Source organism: Pezoporus flaviventris, unplaced genomic scaffold (assembly GCF_033815535.1).
Source record: "Pezoporus flaviventris isolate CSIRO_AGI_PZ_B2104156 unplaced genomic scaffold, CSIRO_AGI_Pfla_v1 ptg000199l, whole genome shotgun sequence".
Taxonomy (NCBI): Eukaryota; Metazoa; Chordata; class Aves; order Psittaciformes; family Psittacidae; genus Pezoporus; species Pezoporus flaviventris.
This window is the reverse complement of record NW_026892747.1, coordinates 440,639-460,539: the sequence shown is the minus strand read 5'-3', so window position 1 is coordinate 460,539 and position 19,901 is coordinate 440,639. Positions and strand designations below refer to the sequence as shown.

The window sequence follows — 19,901 nt, the reverse complement described above, 5'->3', positions numbered from 1 at the left end:
TGGAGTGACAGGAGGATCCCAAGAGTTGACTGTACTGGAGGCTGAAATCAGCCTGACTGGGAGGAAGTGGCAAAAGCACCCTGTTGTGACTGGTCCAGAGGTTCCATGCATCCTTGGCATAGACTACCTCAGGAGAGGGTACTTCAAAGACCCAAAAGGGTACCAATGGGCTTTTGGTATTGCTGCCTTGGAGACTGAGGAAATTGAGCAGCTGTCCACCTTGCCTGATTTCTCAGAGGATCCTTCTGTTGTGGGGTTGCCGAATGTCAAAGGACAAGTACCAAACGCGACCACAACAGTGCACCGGCGGCAATAATCACACTGACCGAGACTCCCTGATTCCCATCCATAAGGTGATCCATAGACTGGAGAGCCAAGGAGTGATCAGAAGGATCCGCTCACCCTTTAATAGCCCCATATGGCCAGTGCAAAAGTCTAACGGAGAGTGGAGACTAACAGTAGACTACTGTGGCCGGAATGAAGTCACACCACCATTGAATGCTGCCATACCGGACATGCTAGAACTTCAGCATGAACTGGAGTCAAAGGCAGACAAGTAGTACTTGGAGGGGCATCCAGTACACTTGAAACCGATTGCCTCAGGGGTGGAAACACAGCCCTACCATCTGCCATGGACTGATCCAGAACACCTGCAATACATTGATGACATTATTGTGTGGGGCAATACAGCAGAAGAAGTCTTTGAGAAAGGCAGGAAAATAATCCAAATCCTGCTGAATGCTGGTTTTGCCATAAAATGGAGTAAGGTCAAGGGACCTGCACAGGAGATTCAATTTAGGGGAATAAAAGGGCAAGATGGACGTCTCCAGATCCCCACAGATGTGGTGATCAACAAGATAACAGCAATGTCTCCACCAACTAATAAGAAAGAAACACAAGCTTCCTTAGGTGTTGTGGGGTTTTGGAGAATGCACATGTCAAATTACAGTCTCTTTGTAAACCTTCTCTACATCATGTGACCTGGAAGAAGACTGATTTCAAAAGGAGCCCTGAAGAACAACAAGCCTTTGAACAAATTAAACGATAGGTAGTTCATGCAGTAGCCCTTGGACCAGTCCAGTCTGGGCCAGATGTAAAAAATATACCGTACACCGCAGCTGGGGAGAATGGTCCTACCTGGAGCCTCTGGCAGAAAACTCCAGGGGAGACTCGAGGTCAACCTCTCAGCTTTTGGAATCAGGGATACAGAGGATCTGAGGCCAGCTATACCTCAACAGAAAAAGAGATACTGGCAGCCTATGAAGGGGTTTGAGCTGCTTCGGAAGTGACTGGCACTGAAGCACAGCTCCTTCTGACACCCCGGTTGACCGTGCTGGACTGGATGTTCAAAGGCAGGGTCTCCTCTAGACATCATGCAACCGATGCTACATGGAGTAAGTGGGCTGCACTAATTACACAATGAGCTTGAATAGGAAATTCCAGTAGTCCAGGAATTCTGGAAGTCATCATGGAATGGCCAGAGGGCAAATATTTTGGAATGCCACCAGAGGAGGAGGTGATGCGTGCTGAAGAGGCCCCACCATATAATAAACTGTCAGAAATTAAAAAGCAATATGCCTTGTTTACTGATGTGTCCTGCCCTACTGTGGGAAAGCATCAGAGATGGAAGGCAGCCATACGGAGTCCTCAACGACAAGTTGCAGAAACTGCTGAAGGAGAGGGTGAATCGAGTCAGTTTGCCGAGGTGAAAGCCATCCAGCTGGCCCTGGACATTGCTGAACGAGAAAGGTGGCCATTACTTTCTATACTGACTCATGGATGGTAGCAAATGCCCTGTGGGGGTGGTTGCAGCAATGGAAGCAGAGCAATTGGCAACACAGAGGGAAACACATCTGGGCTGCTGCAGTGTGGCAAGATATCGCTGCCCGGGTGCAGAGCCTGGTGGTGAAGGCATGCCATGTATAAGCTCATGTACCCAGGAGTCGGGCCAGTGAGGAACACCAGAACAACCAACAAGTGGATAAAGCTGCTAAGATTGAAGTGGCTCAGATGGACTTAGATTGGCAACATAACGGAGAATTATTTTTTGGCCGGGTGGGCCCATGACACTTCAGGCCATCAGGGCAGAGATTCAACATACAGATGGGCTCGTGATCGAGGGGTGGATTTAACAATGGACACTATTGCCCAGGTTATTCATGTGTGTGAATCATGTGCTGCAATTAAGCAAGGCAAGCGCTTAAAGCCTCTTTGGTATGGAGGACGATGGCTAAAGTACAGATATGGGGAGGCCTGGCAGATTGATTATATCATACTCCCACCAACCCGCCAAGGTGGAGGCAACCACCGGATGGCTGGAAACATAGAATCAGAATCATAGAATAGTTAGGGCTGGAAAGGAACTTAAGATCATCAAGTTCCAACCCTCCTGCCGTGGGCAGGGACACCTCACACTAAACCATATCACCCAAGGCTTTGTCCAACCTGGTCTTGAACACTGCCAGGGATGGAGCATTCACAACCTCCCTGGGCAACCCATTCCAGTGCCTCACCACCCTAACAGGAAAGAATTTCCTCCTTATATGCAATCTAAACTTCCCCTGTTTAAATTTATCCCGTTACCCCTGGTGCTATCGCTACGGTCCCTAATGAAGAGTCCCTCCCCAGCATCCTTATAGGCCCCCTTCAGATACTGGAAGGCTGCTATGAGGTCTCCACACAGCCTTCTCTTCTCCAGGCTGAACAGCCCCAACTTTCTCAGCCTGTCTTCATACGGGAGGAGCTCCAGTCCCCTGATCATCCTCGTGGCCCTTCTCTGGACTTGTTCCAACAGCTCCATGTCCTTTTTATGTTGAGGACACCAGAACTGCAAACAGTACTCCAGGTGAGGTCTCACAAGAGCAGAGTAAAGGGGCAGGAACACCTCCTTCGACCTGCTGGTCACGCTCCTTTTGATGCAGCCCAGGATACGGTTGGCTTTCAGGGCTGCGAGCGCACACTGCCGGCTCATGTTCATTTTCTCATCGACCAGCACCCCCAAGTCCTTCTCCGCAGGGCTGCTCTGAATCTCTTCTCTGCCCAACCTGTAGCTGTGCCTGGGATTGCTCCGACCCAGGTGTAGGACCTTGCACTTGACATGGTTAAACTTCATGAGGTTGGCATCAGCCCACCTCACAAGCGTGTCAAGGTCCCTCTGGATGGCATTCCTTCCCTCCAGGGTATCAACCGAGCCACACAGCTTGGGGTCATCGGCAAACTTGCTGAGGGCGCACTCAATCCCACTGTCCATGTCAGCGACGAAGATGTTAAAGAAGACCGGTCCCAACACCGATCCCTGAGGGACACCACTTGTTACTGGTTTCCAGCTGGACATTGAGGCATTGACCATAACTCTTTGCGTGCGGCCAGCCAGCCAGATCTGTATCCACCGAGTGGTCCATCCATCAAATTGATGTCTCTCCAATTTAGAGACAAGGATGTTATGTGGGACAGTGTCGAACGCTTTACACAAGTCCCGGCAGATGACATCAAGTGCTCTACCCCTGTCCATCAGTTCTGTAGCCCCATCACAGAAGGCCACCAAATTGGTCAGGCAGGATTTCCCCTTAGTGAAGCCATGCTGGCTGTCACCAAGCACCTTGTTGTTTTTCATGTGCCTTAGCATGCCTTCCAGGAGAATCTGCTCCAAGATTTTGCCAGGCACAGAGGTGAGACTGACTGGTCTGTAATTCCCTGGGTCATCCATTTTCCCCTTCTTGAAAATGGGGGTTATATTTCCCTTTTTCCAGTCGTCGGGAACTTCACCTGACTGCCATGATTTCTCAAATATGATGGCCAGTGGCTTAGCAATTTCATTCACCAGCTCCTTCAGGACCCGCAGATGGATTTCATCAGGACCCATGGACTTGTGCACATTCAGATTTTTAAGATGGTCTCGAACCAGTTCCTCTCCTACAGTGGACCCAAGGTCTTCGTTCTCACTGTCCCTGCGTCTGCCTTCCAAGACTTGGGTGGTGTGGTCAGAGCCTTTGCCAGTGAAGACGGAGGCAAAGAAGTCATTCAGAACCTCAGCCTTCTCCAAATCCTCTGTAGCTAGTTCTCCCGAGAACTTCCTGAGGGGGCCTACGTTCTCCCTTGTCTGTTTTTTATTTGCTACGTACCTGTAGAATACCTTCCTGTTATCCTTAATATCCCTAGCCAAGTTTAATTCTAACTGGGCCTTAGCTTTCCTGACCTGGTCCCTAGCTTCCTGGACAACATCCCTGTACTCTTCCCAGGCCGCCTGTCCTTGCTTCCACTTATTATAAGCCTCTTTCTTCATTTGAATTTTCCTCAGCAGCTCCTTATCCATCCAAGGAGGTCTCCTGGCCCTCCTGCTGCGCTTCCTTCTAGTTGGGATGCAACACTCCTGAGCTTGTAGCAGGTGATCCTTGAATATCAACCGAGAGTCTTTGGCCCCCCTGCCCTCTAGGCCTATATCCCATGGAACCTTGCTAAGCAGGTTTCTGAATAGGCCAAAGTCTGCTCTTTTGAAGTCCAAGGCAGTGAGCTTGCTGCACGCTCTTCTCACTGTTCTGAGGATCTCAAATTCAACCATCTCGTGATGGCTGCATCCAAGGCTGCCCTGGATCCTCACATTTCCAACCAGCCCTTCCCTGCTGGTGAGCACGAGGTCAATCATGGCACCTCTCCTTGTCGGCTTCTCTCTTACTTGCAGGAGGAAGTTGTCTTCCACACAATCGAGGAACCTCCTGGATTACTTGTGCTGGCCCGTACCGTCATTCCAACAGATGTCAGTGTGGTTGAAGTCCCCCATGAGAACAAGTGCCTGTGAGCGTGAGGCTTTTCCTATCTGTCTATAGAGTGCTTCATCCGCAGGTTCTCCTTGATCAGGTGGTCTGTAACAGATCCCCACAGTAATGTCTCCCATCGCTGTTTTCCCTTTGACCCTGACCCACAAACTCTCTGTGGACTGCTCACCTGTCCCCAGACAGAGTTCCATACTCTCCATCCAATCCCTAACATAAAGGGCAACTCCCCCTCCCCGCCTGCCGGGCCTGTCTTTTCTAAAAAGCCTGTAACCTTCCATTCCAACACTCCAGTCATAGGAGCCATCCCACCATGTTTCTGCAATGCCTATTATATCATACCACCGTAGATGTGCACACATCTCTAATTCCTCTTGTTTGTTCCCATGCTACGGGCGTTTGTATAGAGGCATCTGAGCCGAGCTCCAAATGAAGCCGGCTCATTGGCTGGAGCGGCTGGAATATATCTACATTGCTCCGAGCTTTTATTATAGGTGCTGGAAACTGACTGGGTGTCTTGGGATGGAATGATGCCCCCTCCCCCAACACATCTAGTTTAAAGCCTCCTTGACCAGTCTGGCAAGCCTCCTACCAAAACTGCTCTTTCCCTTCTTTATCACCAGCTCCACCAGCCCCCAGTAGACCTGGCCTACAAACTTGGGTCCCGTGTTCAAGACACCCAAACCCCTGACTATGACACCACCCTTTTAACCATTTATTAACCTGGCTAATCCTCCTAGCTTTTTTTAGGTCCTCCCCTGTATCCTGGAGAATTGACGAAAAGACTATCTGAGCTCCAAAGCCCCTAACCACCTCTCCCAGGGCTCTGTAGTCCTTCTTTATGTTCCCCAGGCTACTACTATCTATATCCCTAGCACCCACATGTATCACCAGAAGTGGGTAATAGTCTGTGGGACTGTGTCCCGTGCCACTGCCCAGAACACTATCCTGGGCCTTGAGAAACAGACTTTGTGGAGACATGGCACCTCAGAGAGAACTGAGTCAGACAATGGGACTCATTTCCAGGACAGCCTTATAGACACCTGGGCCAAAGAGCATGGCATTGAGCGGGTATATCACATCCCCTACCAGGCACCAGCCTCTGGGAAAATCGAACGGTACAATGGGCTGTTAAAAACTGTTCCTACATTACATTCTGAATTTAACTACCGATTTTCACTGAAAGTCTTAACCTTCTTTCTGAACTGAGTGGGGGTGTACGTGCACGTCCCCTTCCATTTTCACAATTACAAAATATTTTACCACACTCCATGTAAATGTAGAGGAAAGAAAAATATTGGTCCTTCACTTGCTGCAATCTATTGCAAAAATACTATACAGTTCAAATGTATATTTTACGTTCCAGTCTGGAACTAGGCTAAGTTAGTTTTGACAGTGATGTTAATGAAATTGCTTTGGAAATGAACTAAACCGAATGCATAAGTACTGACCCTATGAAAAGATTTTAGTGTGTTACTTCCAGTGGACCGGTCACTGTGGTAATCTGAAGAGTTTCCAAGTCTAAATCCCTAGTAAGGTGTACAGTTCTATGAGCGGTAACACATAATCATGTAGAGTGTTTTCACGTGCTATACAGGTAAAGACCAGTTGGGTAAAGGTGACATTAAAAAGTTATGCCTGTGTATACTTTTACAGTAGTAGTAGAGCTGACATTTGTATATTGTCCTTTGTCACAAAAGACAATAAAATGCTGATAAATATATGTGTAATATCTATGAAGTACAGCAGTCAAGCACTGCACAAGGACACCAGATCAAATTTTCCTGTAAAAAGAATGCCCTGCCAGTTTTAAGTGGCCCCACAGAGCAGATGTACTTTTGTTTTTCTAAAGGCACTGTCAGCATATTATCCTCTTCATACCTTGTAAACCACACAGTATTTTGAGCAAAGAACAATTCTGTTGTCTGAGCCTATGGGTTGAGGGAATCTAGTTATACTGAGAGCTGATGCTTGGACTGTATAGATATTTCCTCTGGCATGTCAGAATGGAGATTTAAAATGCTTTGCATCTGGCTGGAAGTGCTATTGTAGATGTGCTTCAGGTGTTTTTGTCATAGTGTCTTACATTCCTGGATGATAGACTGTTGAAAACACCAGCTATTTGTCTACATAAATGCTCTTTCCATTACTACCACTGGTGAGGTACTGGTACAAGTTAGAGTAGTAACAAAGAGGGAAGTTGCTAAAGCCTTCAGCACAAACAAGATCAACTGACTTCTCTAGCAAACTATAGACCTGCAATTTCCTTCAGTCAGTTTTTCAAAGTGGTTTTAGTTAAGTATGCTGTGGGATTAGCAGGATTGAGACTGTAACTATCACACTGTCACTTTGTCTTCATAAGCACTTAGGATGAATTACAGCTCTAGACTGCCAGCATAAACACATCACAGAATTCCATGGGAGCAGATGGCTATTAACTCAGTCATAATGTTAGGCATCTTTACCTGGTATAAATGAGTACTTTGCTTGAAATCCCTTTCCTTCCAGCTCTTCATCAGAAGTAAACTTGATCCACATAAATCTCCCTGCTGATCTAATTAGTGCAGGACTTTTCAAACCACAGTAACGATTAATGAGAGGGGAGAAACCAAAAGGTCCATCTCGAACCTCCAGATGATCAAACCGACATTCAAATGAGGGTTCTATGTAATAAGGCTCATCAAAGGTCAACTCAATTCTTTGTCGTGGAGCAGCTAGACATAAAAAAATGAGCAAAAGATTAAATGAAGATCTATATAAAAAGCACATGAAGACACAGAATAATGAAGAAACAGACCTCCAAGACAGCAAGATAAAAAAGAGACTGGAAACTTCTCAAAATACATCTGGCAGTCTGCTACAAAAACTCAGATACACTATAATAAAAAATTTAAAAATTATTATATAGGACATCCTTTTTCATGGATTCTTTTTTTTGCTTGCTGATCTTTATTGTTGAAAATTCAGAAATAACATAAATTGAATTCAGCACATGTAACAGATACTAACATATATGCAAAGGTATTCAAACAAGGTTTAATATTAAATTGAATTCAGTGTTCTGTGAAAACAAAGTACATAAAAAAAGGACAAAACAATGAGGGATGCAGAAAAGAATGGAAAAGAAAAAGTTAGTTATGAAGAACTACTCACTGGTACATTTCCTAAGCATCAAGCCCAAATTTGGAGATCCTTTGGCAGGAGACACCTTTTATTAGAATATTCAGAGAAGTGTAAATGCTTCATATACGTTATTAATATGCAGGTGACTACTAAGTCTGAACAAGTGGCAGCCTAACATCAGGACTTGGATCAGATCCCTAAATCCTGAGTTGATGCAGCTGTGGCTACTTTTTGACCAGACTTCCACATCTGTAGTTCAGAACTGTGATTTATATTGTATGAATAGCTTAAGTGTTTTTTGTTCTTGTCATCTATTAAGCTACATGAACTTTCAGGTACTAATTGGCTATCTGGAATGACAGCATTAAAGAATCACATACTGTCAATTTCTTCTGAATGCAAAAAGGATTTACTTGTATGTCTCTAACACTTTTTTTAGAACTTACACCTTATACACGAGTTAAAAACATTTGTAGCTGTTTGCACATATTGTCAGAGGTCTGTAGGAATACTTTAGCTAGAAATTGTGGAGGACCTTGGTCTCACTCAGGTAACCCTAATGTTTCTGTATAAGGATTGTGAGGCTCTGTGCCCCATGGAAACTGCCTCATGTCAGGGAGATCCAGCAGTGGATCTGGTATGTCCCAACACTGAAGCTGGACAGATCTGCTCCCCAGTGCCTTCACTGTCAGGGAAGATACAGAACTTCAGATATGAATGCATACAAGCAAAAATGAGGGTGTCTGTGAACTACTACTATACTGTACATATAAAACCTCACTGAAACATGTTACTTGAAATATTTCAGTTAATTGATATGAATCTGATTATTAAGCTAACGTTTTTAGCTGACTTCAGTGGGTTTTGGATGCATTCTAATAAGAGGAAAAAATAATTAGTGTGTCCCAAGTCTTACAGCCTTTACCCAAGATATTCTCATTGGAATGTGGTTTTATTCTAGTTAATTAAATTTTTTTGTCCTCATCACATTATTTCAGTAGTGACCTCCCCAGTGCTAACAAATCTCCATATTTTTAATACAGTGCCATAGCAGTAAGATGTGTGTTTTTTATTAATAAAGGACAGCATAAAGATTCCCTGCCTGTGGAATACACTTTGAATAATCCAGTATGGTCTGGTAAATGCTGAAGGCAGTCTGCAAGCATCTTTTGTAGTTTATCTTCAGCAATATTGGAAGTGATATTAAGATAACAAGCTACAATTTTTATCTTAGTAGTTCTGTGCCTTCATAGATTACAATAGATCTGATGCTGCTTTTCCTGTCTGAGGGTATGTATTATTCCGTATAGCTAATTCCTGAATGACTGCATTTTCTATTAATGTATTGTTATTACTTCAGAAAACAAATTTAGCTTCTTGTTTAACCAAATGACTGCAGAATTGATTATATTACCAGTACAGCTATACAGTATTTGACAGTACAGTAAGATGACACAGTTTTAACAGTTCAAGATTATACATTGAACACTAAGATTACAACACAACAAAAGAGAAATACAGCATGTACCTTCTAAGATATAGATGCACTCTTGATTTGGTGGGTACATGTTAGGGTAGTTTGGTGAAGAAAAATGTCCTCCATTACTTGTCCGTACCCAATTGTCACACTGGGTGGGAGGAATACGATTCACACCAATATTTTGCCCACCTTAAGTGGGAAAAAAAAAAAGTGATCAAATAAATTTCTCCTATAAGCATGCAAGGTTGATTTTGGAAAAAAGTAAAACACTGACATAACCCATGTCCTATGAAAGAAGAAAGTAATTTATTTTGGTGGAAAACCCTCTTCTATGCCCCTTGCTAACATCTAGCTAGGAAAATCTTATGTTTAATTTAGTGATGTGGTGTACCCTAAAGAGATCACAGTTTCGGAATATCAAATATATCCAGTAATTCTTGGGAAGGGAAGAGAGGGAGTAAATTTTTTTTTAGCCAAGTCAGTTTAGACTTTTTGATGCTCTTCTTTCTAAGTCAGATAGTCACAGTAGCTGCCAATATAGCAGCATTATTTTCGGGCTTATGTCTTCTCCACTCCTATGCAAATATAATCTAAAATGCTTGTTGGCTTTTACTATTTTTGCCCTGATTCCGGATTATACTGAAGTATGCGACCCTTAGACTAAATATATATTTACAATATTTTTTCTTAATACAGAATGTTTAGAACAAATTATAATTTGCAAAATACACTAAATACAACAATGGTAGCTAATAAAATCACTAGCAATCACTTATCCTCCTTATAACCAATCACTTAGATTGGATATAAGGAGGAAATTCTTTCCTGTTATGGTGGCGGGGCACTGGCACAGGTTGCCCAGGGAGGTTGTGAATGCTCCATCCCTGGCAGTGTTCAAGACCAGGTTGGACGAGGCCTTGAGTGATATGGTTTAGCGTGAGGTGTCCCTGCCCATGGCAGGGGGGTTGGAACTTGATGATCTTAAGGTCCTTTCCAACCCTAACTATTCTATGATTCTATGATTCTAATAGGTAGATTGTACTGGTAGCTAAGGGTCTCATTTAAGATGAGCTACAGGTTGGGTGGAGATTCAGAGCAGCCCTGTGGAGAAGGACTTGGGGGTCTTGGTCAATGAGAAAATGAACACAAGCTGGCAGTGTGTGCTCGCAGCCCAGAAAGCAAACTGTATCCTGGGCTTCATCAAAAGAAGCGTGACCAGGTCAAAGAAGATGATCCTGCAACTCTATGATTCTAAGATCATTCTGATGCACAGGGAAATATGATCCTTGACTGAGATTATGCACTTTACTAAGCTAATGCACCATGCTGGACTATTCACAGGAGCTTTGTTAGGGACTGTAGTGATAGGACAAGGGGCAACGGGTTAAAACTTAAATAGGGAAAGTTTAGATTGGATATAAGGAGGAAATTCTTTCCTGTTAGGGTGGTGAGGCACTGGAATAGGTTGCCCAGGGAGGCTGTGAATGCTCCATCCCTGGCAGTGTTCAAGACCAGGTTGGACAAGGCCTTGGGTGATATGATTTAGCATAAGGTGTCCCTGCCCACGGCAAGGGGGTTGGAACTAGATGATCTTAAGGTCCTTTCCAACCCTAATTATTCTATGATTCACAACCTCCCTGGGCAACCTATTTCAGTGCCTCACCACCGTAACAGGAAAGAATTTCCCCCTTATATCCAATCTAAACTTCCCCTATTTAAGTTTTAACCCGTTACCCCTTGTCCTGTCACTACAGTCCCCAATGGAGAGTCCCTCCCCAGCATCCCTATAGGCCCCCTTCAGATACTGGAAGGCTGCTATGAGGTCTCCACACAGCCTTCTCTTCTCCAGGCTGAACAGCCCCAACTTTCCCAGCCTATCTTCATATGGGAGGTGCTCCAGTCCCCTGATCATCCTCGTGGCCCTTCTCTGGACTTGTTCCAACAGTTCCATGTCCTTTTTATGTTGAGGACACCAGAACAGCACACAATACTCCAGGTAAGGTCTCACAAGAGCAGATTAAAGGGGCAGGATCACCTCCTTCGACCTGCTGGTCACACTCCTTTTGATGCACCCCAGGATACGGTTGGCTTTCTGGGCTGCAAGCGCACACTGCCTGCTCATGTTCATTTTCTCATCAACCAACACCCCCAAGTCTTTCTCTGCAGGGCTTCTCTTTATCCTAAGAGAAAGGAGTTGGGAATAGTATGATCTCTGACATTTCTTCTCAAGTACCTTTGTACCTTCTCCTTGTTAGCAGAACTGGAGAGAGTAAGACAGGATATGTGGTTTCTGCAGATTTTTCCGAAGTCTCACAGGGTGCTCTCATAATGTTATTTATATTTACACAGTTTTAATTGGCTGCCTCCAGTAAATTATATCACCTTCCACCGGTTTCTTGACAGCTTTTAGATTTATGTGGGTGAAAATTTAGTCTGTCCTGCAGAAACTGTTAAAGGAAATTCTGTAGGTGTTAGTTCTAGGAATTCTCTCCTAAGTGTGTGTTAATCCCGCATATAAGAAAATAAATTTTGTGAAACTGATGCTTTCCCCACTCAGCAAGCTTCAAAAATGGTTGTGGGTGGACTATTTGAATAGCTTGTCATACACAGAAAACATGAATTTTTCTGGTGTTTAATTTCCCACTTCTAAGGTCTAAACCCATAGGATTTTAACTGGGTAAGTGAACTTCCATGTTCTTTGTGACTGGATGGCTTTGTTCACTTGGAAAAAAGTTTAGTAAATAGGGGGAAATGGAAAAAATTAGAATTCACATTGGTAATTCAAGAGCTATTAATATCTGAACACAAATACTTTCACTTATATTGCTTAAATAAAAATGAGACAGCCATTACATTTTTTGAAAGAAAATCATCAAACCAAAATTGTACCTTGTGTCTTCTGTGCAATGGCAATCCCTTCCACTACAAAGGTTGTTACTAGTAACACTGGTGAGAGAAATTGGACAGGAAAGACATCAGTAATTCATCAAAATTATAGACTATTTTCTGCAGTCCTGAATCATGCAAATCCTAGAAATCATTAACCACAACAACTTGGAACATGCAAAAATATGTAATGCATTTATGTGCTTTCTTAAAATTTGAACTTTAGGAAACCAGTACAGTCTAAGTGCAGTGTTGGTTCTTCCAGGTTCCTTAAGAAAGCATATATGAGAATAGCAATTTTTATTGTTTGAGGGAGCTTCAAGAATATTTTCTAGAGCATCTACTAATGTGCAAGCATTTTATAAAATTACATGGTACCTGCTATATAACTTTTATATCCTGAAACAAGATGTTTCTCTGCTATATTGAACCACATTTATTCTAAACCTCCATTGGTGTAACGTGTACAAATGGCTTTTCCAGCTTCCCAGAAATTAATCAGGACAAGTGAGATGCTGCATGGTCTTACCCCCACATGGACTTCAGGTGCGCTATATAATTGTGCTCATGAGACTGGTGGTTGAGATGCAGACACAGTAGCACTGATTTCTCTGAATGATGTAGCAGTAGAAAACAAGCAGACACAAGTTCTAACAATGGAGAGACTTACTTTGAGCAGTGACAACAGCTAGGATGAGGATACTTAGGATGTACACTGCTGCAAGCACTCTGGTTTGCTGGAGTGTTGTTAGTCTCAGGTGTTGACATGCTAGTGTTTTCTAGAGTTGAATTGATTGACTAATAAACCTTCTTTCTTCCTCCCTCCCTTCCTTCCTTCCTTCCTCCCTTCCTTCCTTCCTCCCTCCCTCCCTCCCTTCCTTCCCCCCTCCCTTCCTTCCTTCCTACCCTCTCCCTTCCTACCCCCCCCCTTCCTTCCTACTCCCCTCCCTTCCTTCCTTCCTTTCTTCCTTCGTTCCTTCCTCCCTGCCTCCCTTCCTTCCTTCCTCCCTCCCCCCCTTCCTTCCTCCCTCCCTCCCCCCCTTCCTTCCTCCCCCCCTTCCTTCCTTCCTTCCTCCCCCCTTCCTTCCTCCCCCCCCTTCCTTCCTTCCTCCCCCCTTCCTTCCTTCCTCCCCCCCTCCCTTCCTTCCTCCCCCCTCCCTTCCTTCCTTCCCCCCCTTCCTTCCTCCCTCCCCCCTTCCTTCCTCCCCCCCTTCCTTCCTTCCTTCCCCCCTCCCTTCCACAGCATGTAGTAAAGATTCCATATTTCACTATCCATCAACATTTACAAAACAAGCTGAATGTCTAGATTTTCCTAAAATGCTTTTTCCCCTCAATGTATTAGTGATTACCAGGAAGGGAAAAGAGAATGAAATAAAGTATATTAATCACTCCAGTCTTCAAATGTTTCATTTGCTTATGTCTTGAGTATATCTCTGTCAATTCTGAACAGGTATTGGAGAACTTCCTAAGTAGGGGCAGCACTCTGGCCTGAACTACTGCTGGCTGAGGGGAGATAGGATAAAATCCCAAGTGTCCTTGAGATGGTGAATAGATAGCAACTACTTCTCTCTTCCAGTACAAGAACCAGAGTTATCAGACAAAGCTAGCAGGTGGCATGTTCAAAGTAAATGAGATTTTTTTTTTATTTAATGCTCATACTTCATAACACATTCTTGAGGTAGAAAACTGTGTTTCAGAAACCCCTTAAGCCATAAGTTGCTGGAACTCTGGAATGCTATTTTGGGAAAATATAATTTGCTCTACTTTTACACTCTTTCTGCTTTTATATCTCTGTGAAAGAACATATCCAGATTAAATAGACCTTTGATTTGAGCTGGTATGGCCTTTTCCATGTTCTTAATCTACTTGTTAATACTAAGTCAGACAGGCATAGCCTTACCACTGCAGGGAAAAAGATTTCAGCAGGAATTTTATTGTCACATTCGAGAAGTCCATTTTATTTTCACAGTTTTCCCCTCTCATTGCTCAGGCATTTTATTGTTTCATGCTGAAATAGCATTTTCTCTGTCATGATTTTCCCTGTGTTGCTGGTAGACTTTGAGCCCTTCAGACAGTTCCAGAGTAAGCGTGCACTCAATGACTGAGAACTACGGTGATTTCAACTAAACTCATCTAGACGCAATCTTGGCATATGATACATTGCCTTGGGGAAAGAGGAAAGGAAACAAAGTCTGCCCTCGAGAGTGTCCCTCTAGCATTTGCAGTTTATTACATGTGGTTTTGATGGCCTTTTTTCTCTCTCCCCATATTAAAACAGGCTGTGTGCCATTATAATACTTTCATCCCTTGTACGTTGAGTTCAGAACTGTGAGTGTTCTAAAATACAATATGTGTCTTTCTTGCAAACAACTGCTATGTTCCTAGAAGCTCATTTGATTTTTAGGGATGGATTATGAGGTTGTAGGTTAAGACTTAGGTATCTTTGCAATAATTCTCCATTTTTAATATACTGAAAAATATACTTCCTAACTGTCTGTCCTGGGTTCAGCTGTAACAGTTATTTTTCTCCTTCTTAGTAGCTAGTGCAGTGCTGTGTTTTTGACTTCAGCCTGAGAACAATGCTGATAACACACCAGTGTTTTAGTTGTTGCTAAGTAATGCTTACCCCCATCAAGGACTTTTCGGTCTCTCATGCTCTGCCAGTGAGGAGGGGCACAAGAAGCCAGGAGGAAGCAGAAACAGGACACCTGACCCAAAGTAGCCCAAGGGGTATTCCATAACAGCATGTCATGCCCCCTATATAAACTGGGGGGAGTCACCCAGAAGGCCCAGACTGCAGGTAGTGAGCAATTGTATTGTGCATCACTTGTGTTAATTATTTTTCCCTTTCCCCTTTAAGTTTTATATTCTCTCCTGTTGTTATTTCCCTTATCATTATTGTTATTAGTGGTAGTAGTAGTAGGTTTGTATTATACCTTAGTTACTGGACTGTTCTTATCTCAACCCGTGGGATTTAGATTCCTTAGATTGTCCTCTCCATGCCACTGGAAGCAGGGGGGGAAGAAGGGGAGGAGTGAGCAAGTGGTTGTGTGGTTCTGAGTTACCAGCTGGGCTTAAACCATGACACTGTCATTATCCCAATATAAATTATCAATTGTTAATCGTTGCTGACTCATCCTGGATTGAAAATTCATCCTTCAGAAGAAAGTAACTAGTACCCATTACTGGTCTTCAAGTTATGGATGTTCACTAGTCTTTAAAGCATATAAAATAAATATCCCATCTTTATTAACATGTGAGTGACATTAGCTTTCAGATATTTTTATTTAGCATTTCTTCTATAGAAGCCACTATTTCAAAATGATTTGCAGTTCATTTTTGCAGCTTCTGTGTTTAAACTGTACACTCAGAAGATCAGAGTTTAAGTGCATGAACTTGTAATGCATTTGTACTCCTGAGATTGCTTGTCCCTAACAATCTTGATGGTGGTTATAAAGTTGTCTATGTATTTTCTTTGCTTTTTTTTCTATACTGGTTTTGGAACAACAGTTCAAAGTTGGCTTTTAGCATTAAAGTAAATGCAGTTTCCACAATCCTATGTAAACCACATGTCACTATGTTCTTAAAGATTTGCTGTGCCCACCCTCTGATTTGCAAAGACATGGCAATGTCTATACAAGTTGTTGTGATGCCTCTTAAAATGCAAAATGGGTTTTGTCTTTTTTTCTCAAAGCAAACACACACAGAAATGTAAGTAAAATAAGTATTTTGATGACTAACAAAACTAATACAGATAGTCACTTTCAAGTGAAAAATCTGGGGGTTTGTTGATTTGCTTTGGGTTTTTCTAGTAGAGCTATCTACTATCTAACACTGTTACAATATACCTTTTATTTCTTTTTCCCCCAAGAGTACAAGATTGTGCTCTCTTGTACAGATAGAGACAATGTGAGATGTTCAGTTACACTAACCAGTGATTTCACTTCTTAAAGTGATGTGGATACAGGAACAAAACTCCTAAAAGGAATTCAGAAAATTTGACTGGCTTTCACTAAAGCCTGTGCCATTTCTATAAATAGTTCAGAGTATGTGTGTGTAAGTACAAAGGAATAGTGCATATTTCCTGCAGAACAGCATGGATATGCAGGCAATTACAGAAGATAAATGAGCTGAATATTTGTCTTGCTGTCTTCCTTTTGTCACGTTATATGGATGAGTGGATATAGTATGGGCCATCACCTCTTTGTTCCCTGCCCTTTTCATCCTCTTCATTTTTAATCTCTTCCATCTCTTGCCTTTCCCTGGCAATTCCTATCCTCCTCGTGCTCTGCTCTCAACAACCCTTAAGATGTATTCAAGGCAGGTAGCAAATGTTTAAGGGCCTTCCTTTGCTATTAGTTTTATCCCAATTGATAGCATGATAAAGAAAAGTGGTGTCTCTGACTAATACTCTGTATGTGTGCTGTCCTTATCTCTGTGACATTGGTAGCAAAAAGGTGGAGAGAAGAACTGTATCTGTTCTTCCCAAGAGCGCTGGGCAGGGAGCCTGAGGGTATTATTGCCTTAAAATGTGTGTATTTACATGACACAATATAGTATAGGATAGCAGACAGGAGGTTTCTGGCTGAAAACAAGGCCTATCAATTTTCAGGATGAAAGGAAAAGAAAGAAGGGAGAAAAATCAGTCAGGATATTTTTAGACTGGTTCCACTAACCCATTTTTCTGTGTATTTTAAAAACAACAAAGCAATCGCTTGGTGTCCTAAATCCATACCACTTCTTGGAAAACTATTTTTGATTCTCAAAGACTAATTTGGACTACACAAGTCGGTAAGAAGGAAGGAAGATGTCTGGGAAGAGACAGATCCTGTAGCATGGTGCAGTGGAGAGATAGTGCTGAACCACTGTCCTGGTATTGCATGTGAGGACACAGAATTAGAACAGGCACAAAATACTACTTTCACCAAAAGTCTTGTAGCACTTTGAGAAGGATGAAGAGTGATCTTGTTATTTCTGATGAACTGAAATTCAAACAGTTATAATGCTCCTTCATTTTTCCTCTTTTAAAGTCAATTGCATATCACTGTGACATGACTCTTCTTCAGTGTGGATGAAAGGTAACTCTAGACTTACCTCTGTGCTCTACTATTGTACCAGAAGCAGTATCTAAAAATGCCACTTGCATGTGGCTTGCTAATGTGAGCAACAGCACAAAGTGCAAGATTGCATGACTGCACTGAATATCAAAGGGATAGAAGTGTGGGTTCGATTGTTTCATTTTTAATAGAGTGTGCTGAGAGTTCTACTAGAGGACACTAAAATATGAGAGGCTGACCTTATAAACTCAGAGATATGTAGTTGGTAAGTACAATAGAGGTTAGTGCTTCTGCACCTTATATTGAGTTTCTGCTTCATGGTATTGTATGTATACTGTAGAAGAGGCTGTCACTAAGCCAACAGCAGCACAGCCACTGAGGAAGACAGATTGAGAGGGGCTTCTTTTATTCATGAATCTGGTATTTGCTACAGACTTCTTATCTGTGAATTATGGTGCATACTTTTGTCCTACTATTTAAAGCTCTGATAGTTTTTACCTGTGTGAAGATTAACTAGAAATACATAGCCCGCAGACAGCTGTATAATTTTTTAAGAGTTAAGACAGTAACCATACGTTGCAAATTCTTATTACTATTCTATTGTTGAAATAGGCTTATGGAATAATATAAAAGAATCCCCTGAAGTGGTGTAAGAAACTATGCATTGTTTGCAGGAGTCAAGATTTTCTTTGCTGGCATTTCTTACAAATCTCTAAAATGAATCTAAGCTGGGAAAAAAAAAGAAAGAAGAAAGGCAATTTGTGTATTGAAGCATATATAGAGAGATTCACAAATGAGTGGCTCCTATTTCATATAGCTAGTTTTATAGTAAACAGGTACTCAACCCAACACTTAAAAATGTGTGCTGCTTAAGAAAAACAAGTGCTTCAGGCTGCATATGCTTGGACTTCCTAGCAAGATGCATTCTTCAGATTTCATGGGATACAGTACTGCTCTCAGCTCCCTATGGTATGTCTTTCCTCTGCTTTTTCTGCATGCTCTAGGAATCTTCACATATAGAGAAAACAGACTAGATTTGCTGTGTAGCTCAGAACAGTGTCTGTTTTCAGTGATGACAATGGGGGACCTGTGCATGCAGGGCAAGCTGAATATCAGATTGGGGAGTGTCATGCACAACTGAGAAACAGAGGGGAAAATTCCACCATTTTTTTAAATAAAGACTTAATAGAGTATTACACATTCTTAGTATAGTGGTAGCCAGAATCCTAGGGATAAAGATGACAGACATTGCTTAAAGCTGGATTCACTGTTTTATCTCTGTGCTGTACTCCCTGAATTAGGCAGCACCTTGTATACATATACAAATAGACAGTAATTGGCAACACACAAATCATGCATGTTGGAAAATCTTGACACGATGCCTGCTCCTTTCTGGCAGATACAGCCCAGAGCAACAAATGTTTGATCTTAATTATATACTGTGTTTTGCCTTATGGGAACAAATCCTTTTCTGTGTGCCATTCTTAAACCTAGCTCCTAATTTGCTCTGTGTGCTAAAATTAATATTACATTCAGTAATTGCTAATCACAGTATCCCAGCTTTTACATCAAAGATTTTGTGCACTTTCTGCTCTAATTGCAGATGTCTGTCAGCACTCTTCACCATTCCTGCAGTGAATTATACTGTGAATTTCTGACAGGTTCATAAATGATGAATAGCTTATGAAGTTTCATTCTGGGGGTAATTTTTCTCTCTAATCTTTCTCCATAATTTAACTTCAGGCAAGGTGGAGAAAATCTTAGCTTTTTCATGAGATAGGGATACATAATTCAATAGCTCCTTTAGCTTCACTCTGGTGCTACTCTGTACTGCAACTGCAACTATATGCCTGATTTATACGCTGAATTTTTCTATTACCATCAATGTAATTATAACATAGTAATATTTTTAATTTATGCTACTCTGGGAGTGGTATATTTTGGGTATTAAGTTTGTATATGTATTAAAAGGAAGGCATAACGCATACTACCAGATATTTTCCTTCTACAGTTACTTGAGTTACTTCTACGTAACGGCTTAGTGGTGCAAGCTGTTTGGTGCAGCAGAAAAGGTTGCAAGTAGATCCTGTTTTGAAGTAAAAAATGAAATTCTGACATACACTTGATACTGCCTTCATTAGGGCAACTGTAGCCTCTACAGTCAGTACTTTGTTTTGGGTTTCAGTGGACAAATCATGAAATCATTAACAAATTTATAAATTATCTTTTTTCTCTGCTTGCTTTCAGGTTTTTGAGCCATTGTTACACCTTCTGATTTTGGAAACAGGAGGCCAGGATTCCTAGATTTTAAGTGGAACAAAGCATTGCTTCCTAACACTACTTGTTTGTGAGAAATTAATTAGCTGTTATAATCATGCCAAAATGTAAATGAAGGGTCTGAGCAGAATGACAGGAAGTTAATCATAGTAGTCTGCATTCTTGCAACCTGCCAGAATTGGAAATAATTCTGTAGCTCATTGAAAGGCTGTGAACATCAACTTTCCAGAAGTAGAAGTGATGTGTTCTAGCCCCAGCTGCTTGTTGAATTATCAGGACAGAAACTACAGAATTCTCATTTTGGCTTTT

General features: G+C 42.2%; 1 protein-coding gene across 5 annotated transcripts in view; it reads right to left on the bottom strand.

The window, feature by feature from the left end:
• Positions 1-19,901, bottom strand: part of LOC133262218 (neuropilin and tolloid-like protein 2) — a 55,126-nt gene that overhangs the window by 18,932 nt on the left and 16,293 nt on the right. The window contains exons 2-5 of one of the 5 annotated variants that reach the window (XM_061441175.1): positions 12,262-12,318; positions 9,421-9,561; positions 7,923-7,961; positions 7,235-7,483 (exon numbers count right to left, since the gene is read on the bottom strand). In XM_061441175.1, the coding sequence (XP_061297159.1) occupies positions 7,235-7,483; positions 7,923-7,961; positions 9,421-9,561; positions 12,262-12,318 (486 nt within the window). The remainder of the gene's footprint in view (positions 1-7,234; positions 7,484-7,922; positions 7,962-9,420; positions 9,562-12,261; positions 12,319-19,901) is intronic. The other 4 variants (XM_061441176.1, XM_061441177.1, XM_061441179.1 and 1 more) reach the window with 4 other exon arrangements.